The 18,963-nt window shown below is 36.8% G+C and overlaps 1 protein-coding gene across 1 annotated transcript; it reads right to left on the reverse strand.

Annotated features, from left to right (window-relative positions):
• Positions 1 to 4,477: 4,477 nt before the first annotated feature.
• LOC137945792 (amino acid permease 3-like) lies at positions 4,478 to 7,392 on the reverse strand. Its single transcript, XM_068791817.1, has 7 exons — positions 7,333 to 7,392; positions 6,505 to 6,631; positions 6,182 to 6,415; positions 5,991 to 6,084; positions 5,686 to 5,900; positions 5,446 to 5,585; positions 4,478 to 5,369 (listed from the first exon to the last, which is right to left on the reverse strand). The coding sequence occupies exons 2-7, from the start codon at positions 6,629 to 6,631 to the stop codon at positions 4,716 to 4,718; spliced, it is 1,464 nt and encodes a 487-aa protein (XP_068647918.1). The 5' UTR covers positions 7,333 to 7,392; the 3' UTR covers positions 4,478 to 4,715.
• Positions 7,393 to 18,963: the final 11,571 nt, after the last annotated feature.

Raw genomic sequence — 18,963 nt, forward strand, 5'->3', positions numbered from 1 at the left:
GCATGCATGTTTAATTATTAAATTGACTTTACACATGGAATTGTAGTTAAGATTGTGAAAAACTCAAAACAAAGAGTAAGATTACAAAATGAAGTAAAATACCTGCAACAAGGTTAACAAGCCTATTCATCCCCTTTAGGCTTATTCCTTATCAGTCCCAACCAGTGGTATCAGAGCAAGGTACTTTGAGAGCTCGGTTCTAGGTTGAGTAAAATTAGTACTATGTGAGGATCAAATTAATAACATGTTTAGCCCCATTACATTAGGAATCCAAATATGGCAGCAATCGAGAGCATCACATTCATGGAGAGTCACGACCCCTTTGCCTCTTTAGTGTTTGATGGAACCTAATATTAATATCGAGAAAATCGAATGAAAATTTTTATTCAATTTGAGAGCATAGATATGTAGGAAGCTATATGCAATGGACGTCATTTTTCAACACAAAAAGTAAAGGTTGATCCCCAAGTCTGTAGGAGATTGGGACAAAATAGACATTGCTAAATTATTCACAATGCCATAGCCATGAGACTATTGCACAATACCTTGAACAATGAAGCAACTGACTCAGTTGCATCATGCAAATCAAGTAATGAAATTTGGGACAAACTAGTAATAGAATACTCTAGGAAGATCGATGGCAGTACATCACAAGGAGGGTGCAATTAAGCATTCATGCTTAGTAGGAGACATCATCTCAGATGAAAATGATGAGCTTAGGAGTAGGGGTGATGAGGGATTGAGCTTATGAGAATTATTATCCTTGTTAGATGAATTGAGGATTGCCATTAGGAGAAGAACCTAAGAGAGTAAAGAACTGAATATGCAGCATACTAAGTTAGTAGTGGATATTAGAACCCTAAAATTGAGCTTTCTCATCTAAAGTTAAATCTATTTCTAATGTAGAAGTTTGTACCCCATTTTTTCAGTTTTCATGGCCAGTATACAGACCCTCCTTCACTACCAACCAAGTAGCAAAATCTTGTGGCTGAATAAGGAGTAATTGAGGCCATTGAAGAATGGAAGTTGGTTGGTAGATTGTCCCTCGACCATGTGTCCTTTTTGTTGCCATGAAATGGAACTTCTTGAATGTCAGTAGTCCTCTTTTGATACTACTTGTTGGTCTTAGAGGAGGCGAATGGGGAGGGATGTGTTGGACTAAGTTCTTCGAAAGAGATTAAACTTCTCAACTTGAAAAATTAGTAGAATGGAATAAAATATGAAAATTAAATATGACTATTTTTTTCGATGTTCATCTTGCATGGGAAGTCCTCGCTCAAGAACCCTTGTTTCTAGAAATCTTAATATAGTAAGTTTAACAACACTTACAAGCTAAAACATAACATGTAGTCACTAGCACAAGAACCCTATGAAGTTTCTTAGAAGTTCCTTTACTTGAAACTTCACATAATCACAAGAAGAATGACTTTTGTTGGTCAAATGCAAAGATTTTTAGAGGAAAGGAATAGAAAAGAAAAATTACATGTTATCCAAGTGGTTATAGCTCTCACACGAGAGACTTGAGGAATGAAAGCCTTTTTAGGTGAAAGAATTACAAGTTAGAGCATAAATTTGAGCCTGAGGAAGTTCTTATTTGAAGAAGAGAAGCTAGGTGATGCAATAATTTTAAAGGTATTTATAATTTTAGAAAAGGTGAAAATTTAAATTATCCATTTTTTAATTGTTGAGATTAGCTTGTCCAACCACTCTGGTACTAAAATAGGCCACCTCAACGAGACAAGTTTCTAATCAATCTGGATCAATTTGAACCTATCCATAAAACTAGGAGAGGGAAAGGCATTGTTGGATCAATTGGAATCCATCTGATTAAAATTGATCCACATTTTAATTAGGCAACTTCTTTTCTTTCTAATCGATTTGAATCGATCATGGAAATAATTCAAATCAATCCTTTTGTGGGTGATTCTAAAACTTTGACTTCCATTTGATTTTTAAAAGTTTAGGTTTATTTAATTTTATTTATCTTTAGGTGCTCCAAACTAATATTCCAATTGTGAGTCAAATTACTTCAAGGTCTTGAGCTTGTTTTCACATCTTCTTCATAACAAATCATTTTCTTCACTTAGATCTTAGAAAAATTGAGGCTTATCTTGACTTGCTACACTTATTTGAAATCATTAGTAGTTGTATAAGTTGTTATTTTCTTATCATAAATATAAGGAGGCTTTTCATTTAATATGAAGCCTTTTTGAAGGATACTTAGTGCAAGCTAGTAAAAATTCAAAAAAAATTGTATTAGTAAATAGAAATTATCTAGGTACTAGATCAAGGTCAAGATCAATCTACCATACGACAATGCATAACTAAGATTTATAATAAATGTCCAAAGCTGACACTATTATACACAATCTTAACCGCACCTAATTTTTTCTTCTTTAAAAAATTCATCTAATTTATAGGAATCTGCCCATGTATTTAAAAAAAATGTCTTTATATTTACTATATAATTAAAAATTACTAAAAATAAAAATCTCAAATCAAATAATAGGATTAGAAATACACACACATCCCCATGGTCTTGATTTTTAGTTTGAGTGTCCTTAACTTAAAGGACAAACCCTAGTGGTCTCATGAGTGGATTTTTAGTTTGAGTCTTCTTCAGTTCAGGGGGTACGTAGGTATAACCCGTTGTATTGGATGCAAAAAAACCAAAAAATTAAAAATACTTGTCCTTGTAGATTAGTAGACCTCTAGGCCTACAACTACAAGAAGGACACTCCTTAAGGAATAGTTCCACATGGATTAGTAAGTACAAAGATTTTGAGTTTATCAGTTGAAAAAAAAAGCTTCCTAAGTTGGCTAGTCATTTTGGGATAGGGCGTTGGACCCAACTTCACACTCCCACAAGTGACTTCAGGAATAGGACATCCCCCTCCTTCCCCTACTCTTACTTTAGGGGTATTAGTGCATGTGCAGGTCAAGTGAAAGTATAAGTGATTACACTATCACTTGAGTTGAATGTGTTAATACGTGCACAGGAGGCGAGTTCAAGTGGATGAACCTATTCATTCACTTGAACTCGCTCCTGGGTAAAGTGGGGAATTAGGATTCCCACCAAAATCCTGGTTCATTCACTTTCCCTTGCGTCGATGCTCCCTCCTGCCCTCTCTCTCTCAGCGTCCCTCGGTTTGTTATTAATGTATACTACATAACAATCTATCTTATGTTATTAAATTATTAATTATTTTTATTACTATATTAAATTAGTGTTTTTAGAGTGGTAATTAAAATATTATTAAAGTAAACATTTGAACAAGTATTTTTGCTTAATTATTCTATTTTTTATAATTAATTAAACTAATAATTTTTAATTTTGTGAAAATATATTATTAATTTATACTATGTGAAAATCTATCTTATTTTAATATTAAAATACTATATTTATTAATTTATTATTTTTATTACTAAATTAAATTAGTGATAATTAAAATATTGTTAAAGTAAGCATTTGATCAAGTATTTTAATTATTCTATTTTTATAATTAATTAAGCTAATGATTTAAAATTTTGAGGAAATATATTATTAATTTATACAACGTAAGAATCTATCTTATGTTATTAATAAAATAATATATATTTATTTATTATATTAATTATTTTTATTACTATATGAAATTAGTGATTTAAGAGTGATGATTAAAATATTGTTAAAGTAAGATGTTGATCAAGTATTTTTGTTTAATTTTTATAATTAATTAAACAAAAAAAATTTCAATTTTTGGAAATATATTATTAATTTATACTACTTTAAAATCTATCTGATGGTACGAATAAAATACTTTATTTATTTATTGATTATTTTCATTATTTTTATTTTTATATCTTTTTTTATAATTAATTAGTGCACCAGTTAATTTTCACACGTAATTATTGTATTAATGTAAGCTAAACTACAATCTATCTTAATTTATGAATAAAATATCTTATTTAATTAATTAGTATATTAATATATCTTAATGCTACATAAAATTACTTATTAGGGTAGTAACCATGTTTGTTTTGGTTAGTTATCTGTTTAGTTATATTATTAAAAACAACTAATTCTCTTGTTTATACTATATTTTTCATTTTGTGCACTAACACATGAAATTATTTTCCAGTGTACTTTACATCTACTATACTAACACCAACAAGTGATTCAGTCTCGATCGGACGACTGAGATAACTGTTGATCGAATGGATGCGATACCGTTGATCGCACGATTGAGATAATCGTTAATCCAACGGATGTGATAGCCGTTGATCGAATAATTGAGATATCCGTTAATCATGATAGGATGAGTAATATAGTGTTCACACCAAATAACTTTTTGTAGTGGATCAGCCCCTCATTAGTGAGATGCCCATCCCTGAACCAAAGTTTTATAATCGTAGTATTAAGGTGATGTATTATAAAAAAGTAATTTCATTGGGGGAATCCTGAAATGTATGCTGAATGAAAATTTCTTCCATTACTTCCAGGTACAATTTATAATAACCTTATTTGCGTGACTAGCGGCTGACAGAATACACATTGAATTGAAGCTAATGATCAGAAGATCTTGCTAGACCTTGCTTAAATTGGGTTCGTCGCCTTTGATGGATCGTGAGAGTCGCCTGTGCATGGTCGGCGTCCCATTCCACGTCCCTCCCAATAAGACATCTTAACAAAGAATTCTCCTTTGGAAGCCCACTGGATGCCGAATATTGATCGATCAGTAGGTTGTCTTGAAGGGTCGGTAACTCTTGAGATCAAGGACGACTCCAGCAATGGAGCCCGCGGCGGCGCAAATGGAGATGATCAAACAGGTTAGGCTGAGAATCTGGAGGCACACCCATCTGGTACTCCACTTGGGTATCTTCTTCTGTGCTATGTACAACTCGACAGGGAAGTAGACGGTGAGCGGCCAAAATCCCAGTGCGCCGAGGATGCCCACAACATCGTTAAAGAAGGGGAGAAGCATGGAGATGACGGTGGTGACGACGACGAAGGCCGACCGCCAAACCAACCGGAAGAGACTGAGATTATAGGGCTTGTAGCAGGGGATGGGCACTCTGATCTCCTTGGTGATGAAGCTGCTTTTGGGCCATGTTGCGGCAGCCCAGTTTTCGATGAAGGCAAAGAGAGGCTGGACAAAGACTTGGTAGGCACCAACCAGATGGACGACAATGGCTGCGTTGGCTATGTCAAGAAGCCAGTAGGGATTGAAGAAACCAAAGCCTGTGAGGAGATTACTGGGGGCGGCGTCCCCGAAGGCTGCATAGCCCATGCACCCGCACAGCATGTAGAACAATGTTGTCACTGAGACGCTGAAAAGGGTGGCCTTCTTCATGGTTTTTGCTTCCGATGGTGGGGATTTGACTGTGTCCTGTAGTGATGAAGACATAAATTTTAGAAAATCTCATGGGTCGATACGGCAATTAGATAAGGGCAAAGTTACAGACCTGGATTTCTATGAGGATGTTGGAGAATGAGTAGGCGAAAGCAATATCTCCGAATGCCTGGAAGCTTCCCCAAATCTTTTCAGCCTGAGAGACTGATCCGACGCTGATACCAGTGAGACTCCCTCTAAAAGTACCGGTCTCTGTTCACGTGAGGAGATCATTCAGTCAAACAAATTACTCGTTCGGATCAACCAGGTTCAGTGCACGAATTTAGTTTATTTAATGAAGAACAGTTCCTACCAGCAACTTTAGCTATTCCAAGAGCTAACCCAATGGAGGAATATGTGAAGGACATGATAGCTGCAACAATGGAAAGCCACCAAAGCTGATCGAAGTCTGGTATCTGAGACAAGAATATCTCGGCGATGCCGAAGCCAATCATGAAAAGATTGCTGGACATCTGACATGGGTTCTTCCCATCGCTCTCGTGAAAGCAATTCGAGCGTTTGATCGCCCTGCTCAAGTGAGAGAGAAATATTAAGTCGGAAGTTACGTTCACAGGTAGACGAAGCAGTAGATTCCAAAAACTAAGAAATGGAACTCACATCATGCTAATTGAAGCTGCAATTGTGTACCCAATGGCGACACCAAACAGATTCAGGTACTGGATGAACCCACAAAACTTCACCTTGATTCCGCCTGAAATTAAAACATGGATGAGCTCAGTTAAGCTCTTTTCAATTCATGGTTACACATGAAGCCATTAGAGAATCGCTTCAGAATCAAGACCCCTTACCCAGATTATTACGGACAGCGTCCATGTAGCTGTAACTTCGTTTGCCGGTGACGGGGTCGCCGGCCCGGTAGCATTCGGCCAGGAGAGTAGAAGTGTAGTAGGTGACCAAGGAGAAAAGGAGCATCGACACTGGCCCTGCAATCCATCCCAGCTGCGCGATCGCCCATGCCAGAGAGAGAACCCCGGAACCGATCACGGCAGTTATTATATGGGCACTAGCCGTCCAGAAATTCCCTGCAACCACCATGCGAAAAACCATAAATTTACAGTTGTTTGAAGAAACTCCTGAAAGAAAACTAAGGAGAAGATGGAAGGTTTCTCACCGGTTCTCTTAAGCCTCCCATCGTCATCGAAGCACTTGGAAGCTTCATACTGCGGCTGCACATCGATGGCAACATTGCCGACTTGCTGGAAGTTCACAACAACTCCACTCTCACCTCCCATACCCATCTTCGCAACGGATAAAACCAGAACACCAGAAGAGAGATGATGTGAGAAATCAGGAACCTTCAATGCTTTCTTAACAAGTGACGAAATCTGGCAACTAATAAAGAGTTTCTACTGCTGCACCAGTAGATTAACTCAAGAACACAAGACTAGTTGCAGTTCCCAAGGCATACAGAAAACCAAGAGACAACAGAAGAGCAGAGGAAAATACTGGACTCTGTCTCTTTCAGAGAGAAGAGAAAATGGGTGGAAAACAAGGGAGAAGAAGCAGATTTTGTGAATGGATTGAAAACCAACCGAGCTCCAGGGGGTATAAATACAAGTGAAGGTCGACGACAAACTATGCCACTCCCAGCACTCGTTGTTGACTCTGGGAGGTCGGTAGAGCACTTTCCAGTCTCCATGTCCACGAAATTACTCAGGAAAAAGAAAAGGCCATGAATGGATGAATCACGTGGCTCGGTGACCGGAAGACTGTACAGTACATTAATGTCAACGACGGCCTTTCAAATATCGATTCAGTAAGACCAAGAGTCAAAGACGAGAACGAAACCAAGAAAGAGCAAAAAAAAAAAAAAAAAAAAAAAAAAAAATCTTTAAACCCAGAATTAATTGTCAAATATCAAGAGCAAGAGAGAGAAGAAACGAAATGACAGAAAAAAGAAGAAGAAGAAGCTTGAAAGAAAATTAATGGAGTGTAGTACCTTTCCTGTCACCTGATGTTGCCGGCTTCCTTGCCTGTTAACAAGTGGACCGGAGTGATGGAGGACGATTGATTGCTTTGAACTTCTTCTTTTTGCTCGTCAATGGCTTATATAGGAACAATCTGCAGGACCATAGATTACTTTAAAAACTGTAAAACTTTGAATTATTGGCCACTTTTGTTCCCATTCTCATGTGTGAGCCATTGTGACCACCATTACTGGGGAAGAATAGATTCCATCTGTACTTCAGACAGTCCATAAACTACTTTTTTTAAGTTCTGTAATCATAAAATTTATCAAAACCAGAGGTGGTTGATCAAAGCATGCATTGACGGTCCCTTATTACCACTAAACTGAAATCATTTCAACAACCAACAACAAAATGGGATTAGATTCATCGATTTGGATCCCAATTAGTGAGGAAAGTCTGAAGGCTTTTTGGAATTCCCATTAAGTAATCAAACCACTGATTATCTCGCCGGCTAATTTACACGTGGATCAACTAACAACGTCGGTTCACTAAACAATAATCATATCCTTACTCACTTCCAAATTTTATTAGGATTTTATTTATTTTCTTAGAATATTAGAAGAGATCACTCTTGTATGCATTATTAAAGCTAAGAATAAATATTTAGAGTTTTAAATTTATTAAAATTAATATTATTATTAAATTTATTTAAAAAGGAATATGGACCTAAATCTGTATACGCTTAGGTGCACGTAAATTTTGAAAATTGAATTATTCTTATTCTATGTTTATTTTTTTTAAGATAAACGAAGTAATACAAGAATGATCCAATATGAAAAACCATTTGGTGCGAAACGGCTATCTCAACCGTCCGATCATGGACCTAAATCTGTATAAGCTTAGGTGCACGTAAATTTTGAAAATTGAATTATTCTTATTCTTCGTTTATTTTTGTAAGATAAACGAAGTAATACAAGAATGATCCAATATGAAAAACCATTTGGTACGAAACGGCTATCTCAACCGTCTGATCATGATCGGACGGCTGAGATAGTCATTGATCATGATCAGACAGCTGTTTTACATGTTTTACATCTAATTATCGAACTGTTGAGATAGCTATTTTGCATCTAATGGCTTTTCGTATTGGATTAGTCCTTTGAAGTAACAATATTCTTATAAGATAGTTAATGATAGAATAAAGACAATGTTATTTTTGTAAGATACGAAGTAATAATATTCTTGTAAACAAAATGAATTTTCTATAAAAAGAAAAAAATTGGGTGCAACTAAAATTGGCTAGCACAAATTCTTTTTTCGTCAATCGGTAGCGTACCGAAATTTGCTTTTCTTTAAACAAGCATACCATTAAAATGTATCAAAACGTGTCTAAGCTCCCTAAGAGTGTTAAATTTGCATTTGATTATCATATAAAATAAGTATGAATCGACCTAAGAAACCTAAAAGCATCGCATCAAGCTATAGTTTTTCTTCTTTTGGGTGCTTTGAAGCAATATTTGACTAGCTGGTCTAAGTGGTGTGAGAACCGTGGTCGAAGGAACTGTTGATAGAGTGTGGGAAATGTAGGATGAAAAGAGGGAAGACGACCCTTATCTTCTCTCCTTCCATTGATGTGATAGAGACAAAGCAGTGACATCCATGTGGCCCAAGGAGAAGTCTTGCTCGGTGGGTGGTCACCTTTAGCTGCCACCTTCAGACTTCAGCCAGCCGCCATGGACCATCAAGACTATAGCCAGTAAGTGGACCCTAGGAATATCCAGATACATTTCACCCACCCTTTTGAGTACCTTTTACCCACAAGAAGTCAATTTTTTTCTGCTAGGAAAGACATGAAAATACAATCTTGCACTTAGATCAAAATGAGGCAAGCCAGTAGAAATGAAATAAGTCAGAGATTTTTTCATATTATATCTTCACTTGATTGAGATGAGATGGTTTTTATACAATTTAGAATGAAAAAGATAAGTTTTACATAAGAAAATAAATACAATATGAGAGAAATCTAATGGGATTTTATCTGATAACTGAAGGAATTATGCACCCTCAAGATAGGTCACTATTTAGAGAGGTCTCGTAACAACTGAAGGAGATTTGTTTTGAGGGTCGGGAAGGGGCACTTGTAGGATAAGAATAAATTAGGTGAGAAAGAACACGAGTTTGAGAGGTGTTGACTCCTCGTTAGTGGCTTCGTTTATCATATTGATTGTGGGTTCAACGCGTGACAAGTGCTGTCCAACCATGGAATGGACACTTCTTGCAAACGAGTTTTATGCTTTTGCTTTTTCTTCGCAATGCCAGAATGTAGAGATTTTTTTTTCTTTCAACTTGGTACAGGCTAGATAGTATGGAGATTGATGGGTTGCTTTTTCTTTGAGGATCAAGCCCGACTACCTTTAGATCATTCTAGGCTTTTCCAGGTTAATATGATACCAGTGTAGAAGATTTTGAACAAAGATTCAGAACGATAGAAGGATGGTAACATCCAGCCAAGATGCAGACCAGATTCTACCTGCCAAGAAGAAGAAGAAGAACAAGAAGAAACCAAACCTCTTCTTGACTTCTAACCTGCCTGTCTTAATCTTATAACGCAGGATAGTGACGATCTTTACGAGTCTTCTTCGTTTTTAGCTGACACTGTTTCAGGTTCAAACTGAACAAGCCATAAACATCTCTCTCATGCTAAAAACCAAACAAAAACAACCATTACACCTTGTAAGTGAAGGATATTATATATTTGCAGTTTTGGCTAACCTTGTCTCTCTAACCATCTATTTCTGAATATTAGAAACATGCACTGGAATGTGATGGTGGGACATAACTAAGAACCGAAAGCATTAAAGACTTGTGGATTGGGTACCACCAGAGATGCACCCTCTACATTATATTTGTAGATGAATTCGATAATTTATGTTATCTTGAAACATGAATGCCATATGGGTTGTTTTTAATGTATTAGAATCCTGAACAGTTGCCATGCAGAGATCCTTATGACAAAGAGGCTGCTCTTGGTAGCTTGCTAGTAATTTTTTATTCGACATGGAAACAAGGCAGTTTTGAGGGAGGTCTTAAGTATAGGAATAATCCTAATTTTTTCTTGATTTTATGTCTTTCATATTTTTTTCCTTTCTTTCTCAAATTTGGAATAAGACCTTGTTGGATGCCCTATTTCCAAAGAGTGTCGGTTAGATGTTCAAATTCCATATACAAGCTTGCTAATTCAAATATTTATGAAGACTTAAGAAGCAAAAATAGAAGGAGAGAGAATGATAGAGATGTCCAACTTTGAGATAACATAGAGAATGATAGAGATGTCCAACTTTGAGATAACATAGAGAGTGATAGAGGGTAACAAAATGAAAGAGAAGAGGGTCCATCTTTGAGATGGAGAGAATATCGAGTTACAATGCGTTTCCAAGGAGCAACAAGTTAAATAGATGGGGCCATGGTCTTCTTGATAACTACTCTTAAGGATAGCTATAGAGTTGAGACAACATGGAGGTTAATAAAGTAGTTTTATTCCAAATGAAAGTAGTAAGACTATGTCTCTTGAATGGGAAGTGATGAGAATTGTTCTTCCAACAATGAAAATTAAAAGCACAGATAACATATAAGGAGGTGGTGAATTTTTATTATTGGATAACATATCTACCTTTCAAAGAAGTTTTTTTTTTTTTTTTTTTTTGTAGATTACTGAGAATACCTTCGACAATAGGTTCTATTACCAAGAGGGTTCAATGATGACTACAAATGAAGCCATCGAGTCAATTCCCTCCATGGTAGCTTAGTCATCATTTCCCACGTAAATGAAGCTTTTCCATCCTCAATCTTTCTTATTTTTAGAAACCTTGCAAGTCAATTGATACATGGACATTTGGACTTGAATCTGCCCACCAACTAAAAGATTTTATATAAAAAACACAAGTTTCAAGAGATAGGAAATCAGTGGGTTTCTCTTGTTTTGACTCCAGAAGGATTTTAAAAATATTGCGTTGTTTCTTGGTATATCCGAGCATATTATAGATGAAACACACTCATTGATTTTTATGCACTTCAACTTTTTATTGATTTCTCTTCTTGTACTTAAAAGTAGTTTTGAAATTGAATCTTCTTCCTATGTTCTTTAAGTTCCTTTTCTTACGCCTCAATACAACATTACCTGTAAATTATGGTTTGACTTCAACACCATTTTCAGCCATCTTGTCTAGTTTCTGGTGAATCATACTAATAAACACATTGGAAGTAGACGTAACAAATGGAATTAGGGCAGCTCAATTCCTCTTGAGTTGTTCATTAAGGTATATATAAAAAGAGAAACATTATATATTGACAATAATGCCCTCATGAGTTATACAAGAGATCACCACATCAAAGATAAGAAAATTACACTTTTCTACCCTCCCTTACTCGAGTACTTAAGTTTACAAATTATCTTAAGCTCAGAGGCAAGGATCAAACATTCCCAGCTTGGAAGTTAATTTAGTAAATTGAGCTCCTTTCAAAGCTTTGGTGAAGAGATTTTCAAATTGATCTTTAGTTCGCACATGAGGGGTAATTATCTTCTCATTCACAACTTGATCTCTAATAAAGTGATAATCTACCTTAGTGTGTTTTGTTCTCTCATAAAGCGCAAGATTATTGGCTACAAATTTAGCTGTTTGGTTATCCCATTTAATCACCATAGGAAGCTTAACACTCACATCAAACTTGGATAGAATAGAGTGCACCCAAATAAACTCACATGTTGTATGTGGCATTTATTCAGCTTCAACACTAGATTGTATTACAACAATCTACTTCTTACTTTTCCAAGTTACTAACTTTCCTGCCAAAAATATGTAGAATCCAAAAGCAGACCTTCTATCTATTTTGACCCCACATAATTAGCGTGGGGTGACCCTTCAAATTCTATAAGACCTCAACATTTATGCAATGACCATTTACTAGGACCTCCCTCCAAATATCTAATTATCCTGTATAATACATCCAAATGAATTTTTCATGGCTTTCCATGAATCTTACTCGTCAGTCCAACAATAGATGAAATTTAAAGGTGATTCACTCAACATATCCATAATATATTTTCAGTAAGAGAGAAGAATTTTTAATTTTGTTTCTTGCATCTTCAATACCCAAAAAATATCAGAGTGACCCCAAATCTTCATTCTGGAAATGCTTTTGTAAGTGTTCTTTAACTTCAACAATTCCCCTTGTTTCATCTTTAGAAATGAATATATCATCCATATAAATAATAAATAATAAATAATTAAAATCACACAACTAGTCATCTTCCTTGATTTGAAAATATACTAATTATAAGTACTGCTAACAACCCAAATAAACTTATTAAGTAGGTTCCAGGACTTTGTTTAAGTCCATAAATCCCCTTACGTAACTTATAAACCATACCAGAGACCTCTTGAGCTACAAACCCAAACATTTGCTCTATAAATATGTTTTCAGTCAACTCTCCATAGAGAAAAGCATTATTTATGTCTAGTTGGTGAAAAGACCAACAATTATTAAGCAACAACAATCAATAAGAAAATAGAATTAACTGAACAATTGTAGAGAAAGAATCACTGTACTCTACCATATAAATTTGAATGTAGCATTTAGCCACCAATTGAGCTCTATACCTCTCAATCATCGCATCTGTCTTATGTTTAATAGAAAAAAACCCGTTGACATCCAACAACAGTAACATCTAGTGGAGGAGTATATAAAGACCATGTGCCATGAGACACTAAGTGAGATGGGGGATGAAGCCATGGTGTGGCCAGACACCAAGGCCGAAGACTGTTCAAGTCCAGTGCAAAGCAATAGCAGTGGCGGCCAAGGCCAAGTGCAATGGCACTGCCTAGAGGGGCGCACGCATATGGTCGGCCCGGAATCAGTTGCGGCGGAAGAAGACATACTTGCGCTTGCCAAACGGATGGCCAAGCAGCAAGGTGCACAACAATCTCAGCAGCTGGTCGAGACACAAGGCAGCATGCCAATAGGCACATGGAGACGGGTCGAAATGGGGTTGCAACCAGCAGGTGCGCTGGCATATCGAAATGGGGTTGCGCGCTACCAGGACTCCAGGCGGATGGAAATGGGGTTACGCGCGACTAGGACTCCAGGCGGATCAAAATGGGGTTGCGAGCGGCTAGGACTCCAGGTGCATCAGCTGGCGTGCACGCGACCAGGACTCCAGGCGCAGGCGTGCGCGCGACCAGCACTCCAGGTGCAGGCGCACATGAGCGACAAGGACTCCAGGCGCAGGCGCGCGTGCGACTTGGTCAGCAAGAGCTTGCGCACGAAATGGGGTTTCAAAGGCGCTCGTGCGACCAGGACTCCAGGCACCCGCGCGACCAGGGAGCCTCTGATGCCAGAATGCGAATTTTTGGGATCTGGCGAATTTCTGGGAGTCTTTAGAGATTTCTAAGGACTAGGGACGGTTTCTGAGCCTTCTAAAGGCCAGGGGAGGAGGCTATAAATAGGAGGAGCCTCTCCGATTGTAAAGGATTCGGATTCTTAGCATTCTTTGCTCTTCATGTGTATAGAGAGAGTGAGTGGTTGGCTTTCAAGAGTGTTTGGCCACCCTTTGTAACTTTGTTTTCTCAATACAAAGTTAGCATTCTTCTTCCATTTCTTTGGTCTCTCCGTCGTTCGTTGGATTGCAACATCGAGTGTGGAGGTTAGGTGGAAGATCCGTGAGACAAGGACGCTGACTAGTTCTTGGGAAGAGCTAGACCGTACGGGGTAGATATTCCGCTGGGCTAGACGGACTTAGCCTGAATCTAACCGCGTGACACTAAGGCTGATATTTCTTTTTCCATTGCAATTTTTCAAGAAGAATATTGTAGAGCTACAACATATGTTTTAGGAATATACACAAAATTAAGATTAAACAAAAACACTCTTTGTGGAGAAGAAAATTTCTCGAAGGATACAAACTTGAAATAAGATGTATAGTACACTATCAAGTTCCTTTTCTTAGAGAGATAGGAAGATGAAGATCGTAAAATAGAGTAGAAGATAGAACTTTGGAAGAGGTGGATGGAGGGGAGCATTGCAGAGCAACTACTGTAATGTCTGCACTTGTGTGATTCACATCACCAAGAGTATCCACAAGTAAGGGCATTGACAATTCCAAGCTAGAAGTAGACTAGATTGGAGAAGACTGCAAAACTTGCAGGAGTAGATAAGTTACATCTTCAAAATATGACACATCAACTGAAGCGTACCACACTTGCTTTATAAGATAAAAACACTTGTAACCATTTGTTATTGGGAATACCCAAAAAATATGCACCTAAGAAATCTCAAGGACAACATTTTTTTAGGGCTCATGTTATACACAAAATAAGACAATTAAAGACTTTAGGTGGAAGAGGGAAAAGGTTACAGTGAGGATTTAACATTTTCTTTCACCAAGAACTGAAGAAGCATACGATTAATAAGAAACATTGCAATCAGAAGTGCCTCTCACCAAAACGTTTCTAGTACAAGGATATGATACAAAAGTGTTCGAGCTGTATCCATAACATGTTGATTGTTTCTTCTTGAACCATTATTTTGTTGAGGGGTGTATACACAAGAAAGTTGGGAGCATAATACCATGACCAAGACAAAATTTATGAAATTTTGAAATAAGATACTCAACATTTTTAGATTGTAAAATAGCAATATGAGCCCCAAATTGAGTTTGTACTTCATTACAATAACTTTGGGAAGTATTAAATACTTCACTTAAAGATTTGAGTAAATACACTCGTGACTTGTAACTAAAATCATCAATAAAGGAAACAAAATATTGATGTCTACTACTACATGGTGTAGGACACAAACCTCATACATCAAAACGAATTAATTGAAGAGGTCTGGAGGAGCTCATACTTATATTGATAGGAAAAGAAACTTTATGCTACTTTCCAACTAACTGGCCTCACAATAAAATTTAGAAGAAGAAACACACAAAAGGAAGATAGCACTTGATTAAGCTTTTCAAGGCTTGGATACCCAAGTCTTAAATTCCATTCATAAGTTGAAGTCGAACTCTTGAAAGCTGCTACCTTAGGTAGTTGGTCCTCTTGATGATGATAAAGCTCATCACTCTCAAGGTTTTATCCAATTTTTTTCTTCATTCGGAGGTCCTGAAAAACACACATATAAAGAAAGAAAGTGAATGAATAGTTTAGACCATGAGTAAAAGTACTCACTAAAAGAAGGATTAACAAGAAACTTAGGCACATATACACATATCAAAGGGACAACAAGGATGTAGGAACTTATCCAACTCCCGAAACTTGAGATGTGGTTCCATCGGTCAAATTAACACTACCAAGATCACCAAAAAGAGGATATAGTACCTGACATACAAGCTTTAGTACAAGAGTCAATAATCCTTGATTGAAAGGAGGAAGAACTAAATAAGGTAAACATACTTGTTGGGGGCAAGAGTAGCAATAGAATGAGTACATGAAGAAGTAAATGCTTAACTTTATGTGCTATAAAAGGTTTCTGAAGATATTTTTTAACAAATCCATGTAAATCAAAAATTTGTATGGATATTACATTAGTATTACTATCACTACCTTGTATTACTTGATTTCCCCAGTTTAGTTTTCCAAACTTCTCCCAACACTTGTCAAAAAAGTAATTTGTCTTTCCAAAATGGGCATATTGAACTTAGTCATTTATGCCTCTACCTTTTCCTCCTCCTGAACCTTTGCCTTGATCTCTCAAAACACTACCTCCATCTATAGAATTCAGATTACTATTTTTTTTTACCATAATTACTGTATTATCAACCTTTGTTGTAGTATTTGGAATAAATACTTCAATTCTCATGAACTTTTTAATTTTCAGAAATCAAAACCACATCAAGCGCACCACATTTACGCAACAAGCTTTTTTCAAAAAAAAAAAAAACAAATATAATGCATAAACTAAGATCAGTTTCTACATAAAAGATAGACTCTCACATGCATGCACATTAAGAATTTAATGCTATGCTACGACTCAACACAAGAGTGCACTAATTTCTCCACAACTCAACAACCATGAAACTTCAAATTCTTCACACCCATATATAACCAATAAACGACATGAACAACAAAGGAGAAATTGAAAGCTCTTAAACCTCAACAACTGAAATGAAGCAATAACAATTTCTGCTTGAATCTCTAACTTGCGAGAGCTCTTCCAAAACCAAAATCGTTCTATTTTTCTGAATTTATCTCCATGAAAAATCCATTAACATGGTAGTTGTAGAGCCAAATCTATCCAACCTCCATTAGATTCCTTCGTAAACCATCTACCAATGGAACTAAAGAAAAAAATAAGAAACTCTCATACCTGATTTTCTTCTCTTAATGAGTTTTAAGTCTAAATTTTCTGAATTGAATTAAGCTCAATATCAATCTCAACCTAAACCCAGACCATACTCTCCCTACTTTGAAACCATGAAAAATTGAATTAAGTTAGGCAAAGAAACTCAATTTAAGTCTGAGTTGAATATGGGTTTAATTACATATGAATAGAAGAGAGAAGAAGGAATAGGGCAACTCAGCTCCTCTTGAGTTTTTCATTAAGGTATATATGATAAACATTACATACTGCAATAATGCTCTCATGAGCTATAAAATTGATCACTCCCTCAAAGAAAAGAAAATTACACCCTTCTACCCTTACTCGTGTACTTGTATCCATAGGTGTGTCAATTTGTCTACAACCCTTCATTCCTGTTTCTTCAAGGAGATCCAAGGCATATTTCATTTGAGACAATATTATCCCATGTTTGGATTGAAGAACTTCTATACCCAAAAAAATATTTAAGCATACCAAGGTCTTTAGTCTTGAATTCCTGACATATCATCTGTTTCACCTCTTGTATGCTTAAAACATCATCACCGGTTAAGATAATATCATCCACGTATATGGCCAATAATATTTTCCCTTTGACTGTATCTTTATAATATATAGAATGATCAACTGAGCACCGATGAAAACCAAACCGTAGGAGTGTTTGACTAAATTTATCAAACCAAGCCTGAGGGGACTACTTAAGCCCATATAAAGACTTTTTTAACCGGCATACTGACTCCCCCTCAACCACATAACCAGGTGGTTGAACCATATAAATTTTCTCACTGATATCACCATTTAAAAAAGTATTTTTAACATCCAACTGATAGACGGGCCATGAGGAGTTAGCAGTAATAGATAAGATGATGCGTACCGAATTCAATTTTGCAACAAGAGAGAAGGTCTCCTCATAATCTATCCCATAGCACTGCGTATAGCCCTTAGCAACCAGTCGAGCTTTAAGACGAGCAACCGATCCATCCGGATTATGTTTCACCGAAAAAACCCATCGACAACCAACCGGTCTTTTACCTTTCGAGAGTGATGTTAAGTACCAGGTTTGGTTTTCGTATAAGGCATGCATTTCTTCATCCATAGCCGCCTTCCATCCTGGAGGTCTCAGGGCCTCCTGATACGACTGCGGAACGGAAGTAGAAGAAAGGGACGCAAGAAACTGAAAACACTCGGAAGACAAGCGATGGTGAGACAGAAAATTTGAGATAGGATGCAAAGTAGTACAGGAGTGACGTTCTTTTCTTAAAGCAATAGGCCAAGTATCAAATTCAGGCCCATACATAGGAGGAGAAGGACTTACCTCAGGTGGATCCGACAACTCCACAGGTGAAGGTACGGTCTGTGCATCAGGGGATGGATCCACTTCAAGATTGAATGGCACAAGCGGACAAGGAGTAGTAGAAGGACAAGTCCATCCTGGAGGAGCATCATGGGAGGAGTAGAAGGGAGTGTCCTCAAAGAAAGTCACATCCCTAGAGATAAACATCCTCCGAAGGGTAGGATTGTAACAGACATAACCTTTTTGAGTGTGAGAGTATCCCAAAAAAATACACTTCATAGACTGAGGATCAAGTTTATTTTTATTTGGAGATGTAACATGAACAAAACATGTACATCCAAACACTTTCAAAGGAAGACAAAAAGGATCTTCACCATTAAATAACATAGAGTAAGGAGTTTTATGATGAAGGACTGATGAAGGTAACCTATTAATGAGAAAGCATGTTGTAAGTATAGCATGAGGCCAATAGAAATAGGGTACCTTCATGGAGTAGAGGAGGCCCCGAGCAACTTCAAGAAGATGTCAATTCTTCCTTTCAGCAACACCATTTTGTTGAGGAGTATAGGCACATGATGTTTGATGAATAAGCCCATTACTCTCACAAAATGATTTGAAGTCGTGAGACATGTATTCCTTAGCATTATCAGATCTAGGGGTTTGAATTTTCTTCCCAAATTGTGTCAAGACCATAGCATGGAAATTTTTAAACAAAGGAAGAATTTCGGAACGCTCTTTAAATAGATATAAACAAGTCACTCGAGTAAAATTATCAACAAAAATGACAAAATATTTTACTTGGGAAATATTTGAGACACATAAAGGACCCCATACATTAGAATGTATTAGCTCAAACGAAGCAGTACTTGTAGTTGTAAGACGAGGAGAATATGTACTCCTCACAACTGATATTAGAATGTCCTTTTTAAAGATGGAACCAAAGAACAAAGTGAAGGGGTAGACGGATGACCAAGTCAGTTGGGCCTCAGATGTA

This window comes from Aristolochia californica, unplaced genomic scaffold (genome assembly GCF_029961685.1).
Source record: "Aristolochia californica isolate CCGP_79_NKW_82.1479 unplaced genomic scaffold, dmAriCali1.0.hap1 SCAF_12, whole genome shotgun sequence".
In the NCBI taxonomy this organism is placed as follows: domain Eukaryota; kingdom Viridiplantae; phylum Streptophyta; class Magnoliopsida; order Piperales; family Aristolochiaceae; genus Aristolochia; species Aristolochia californica.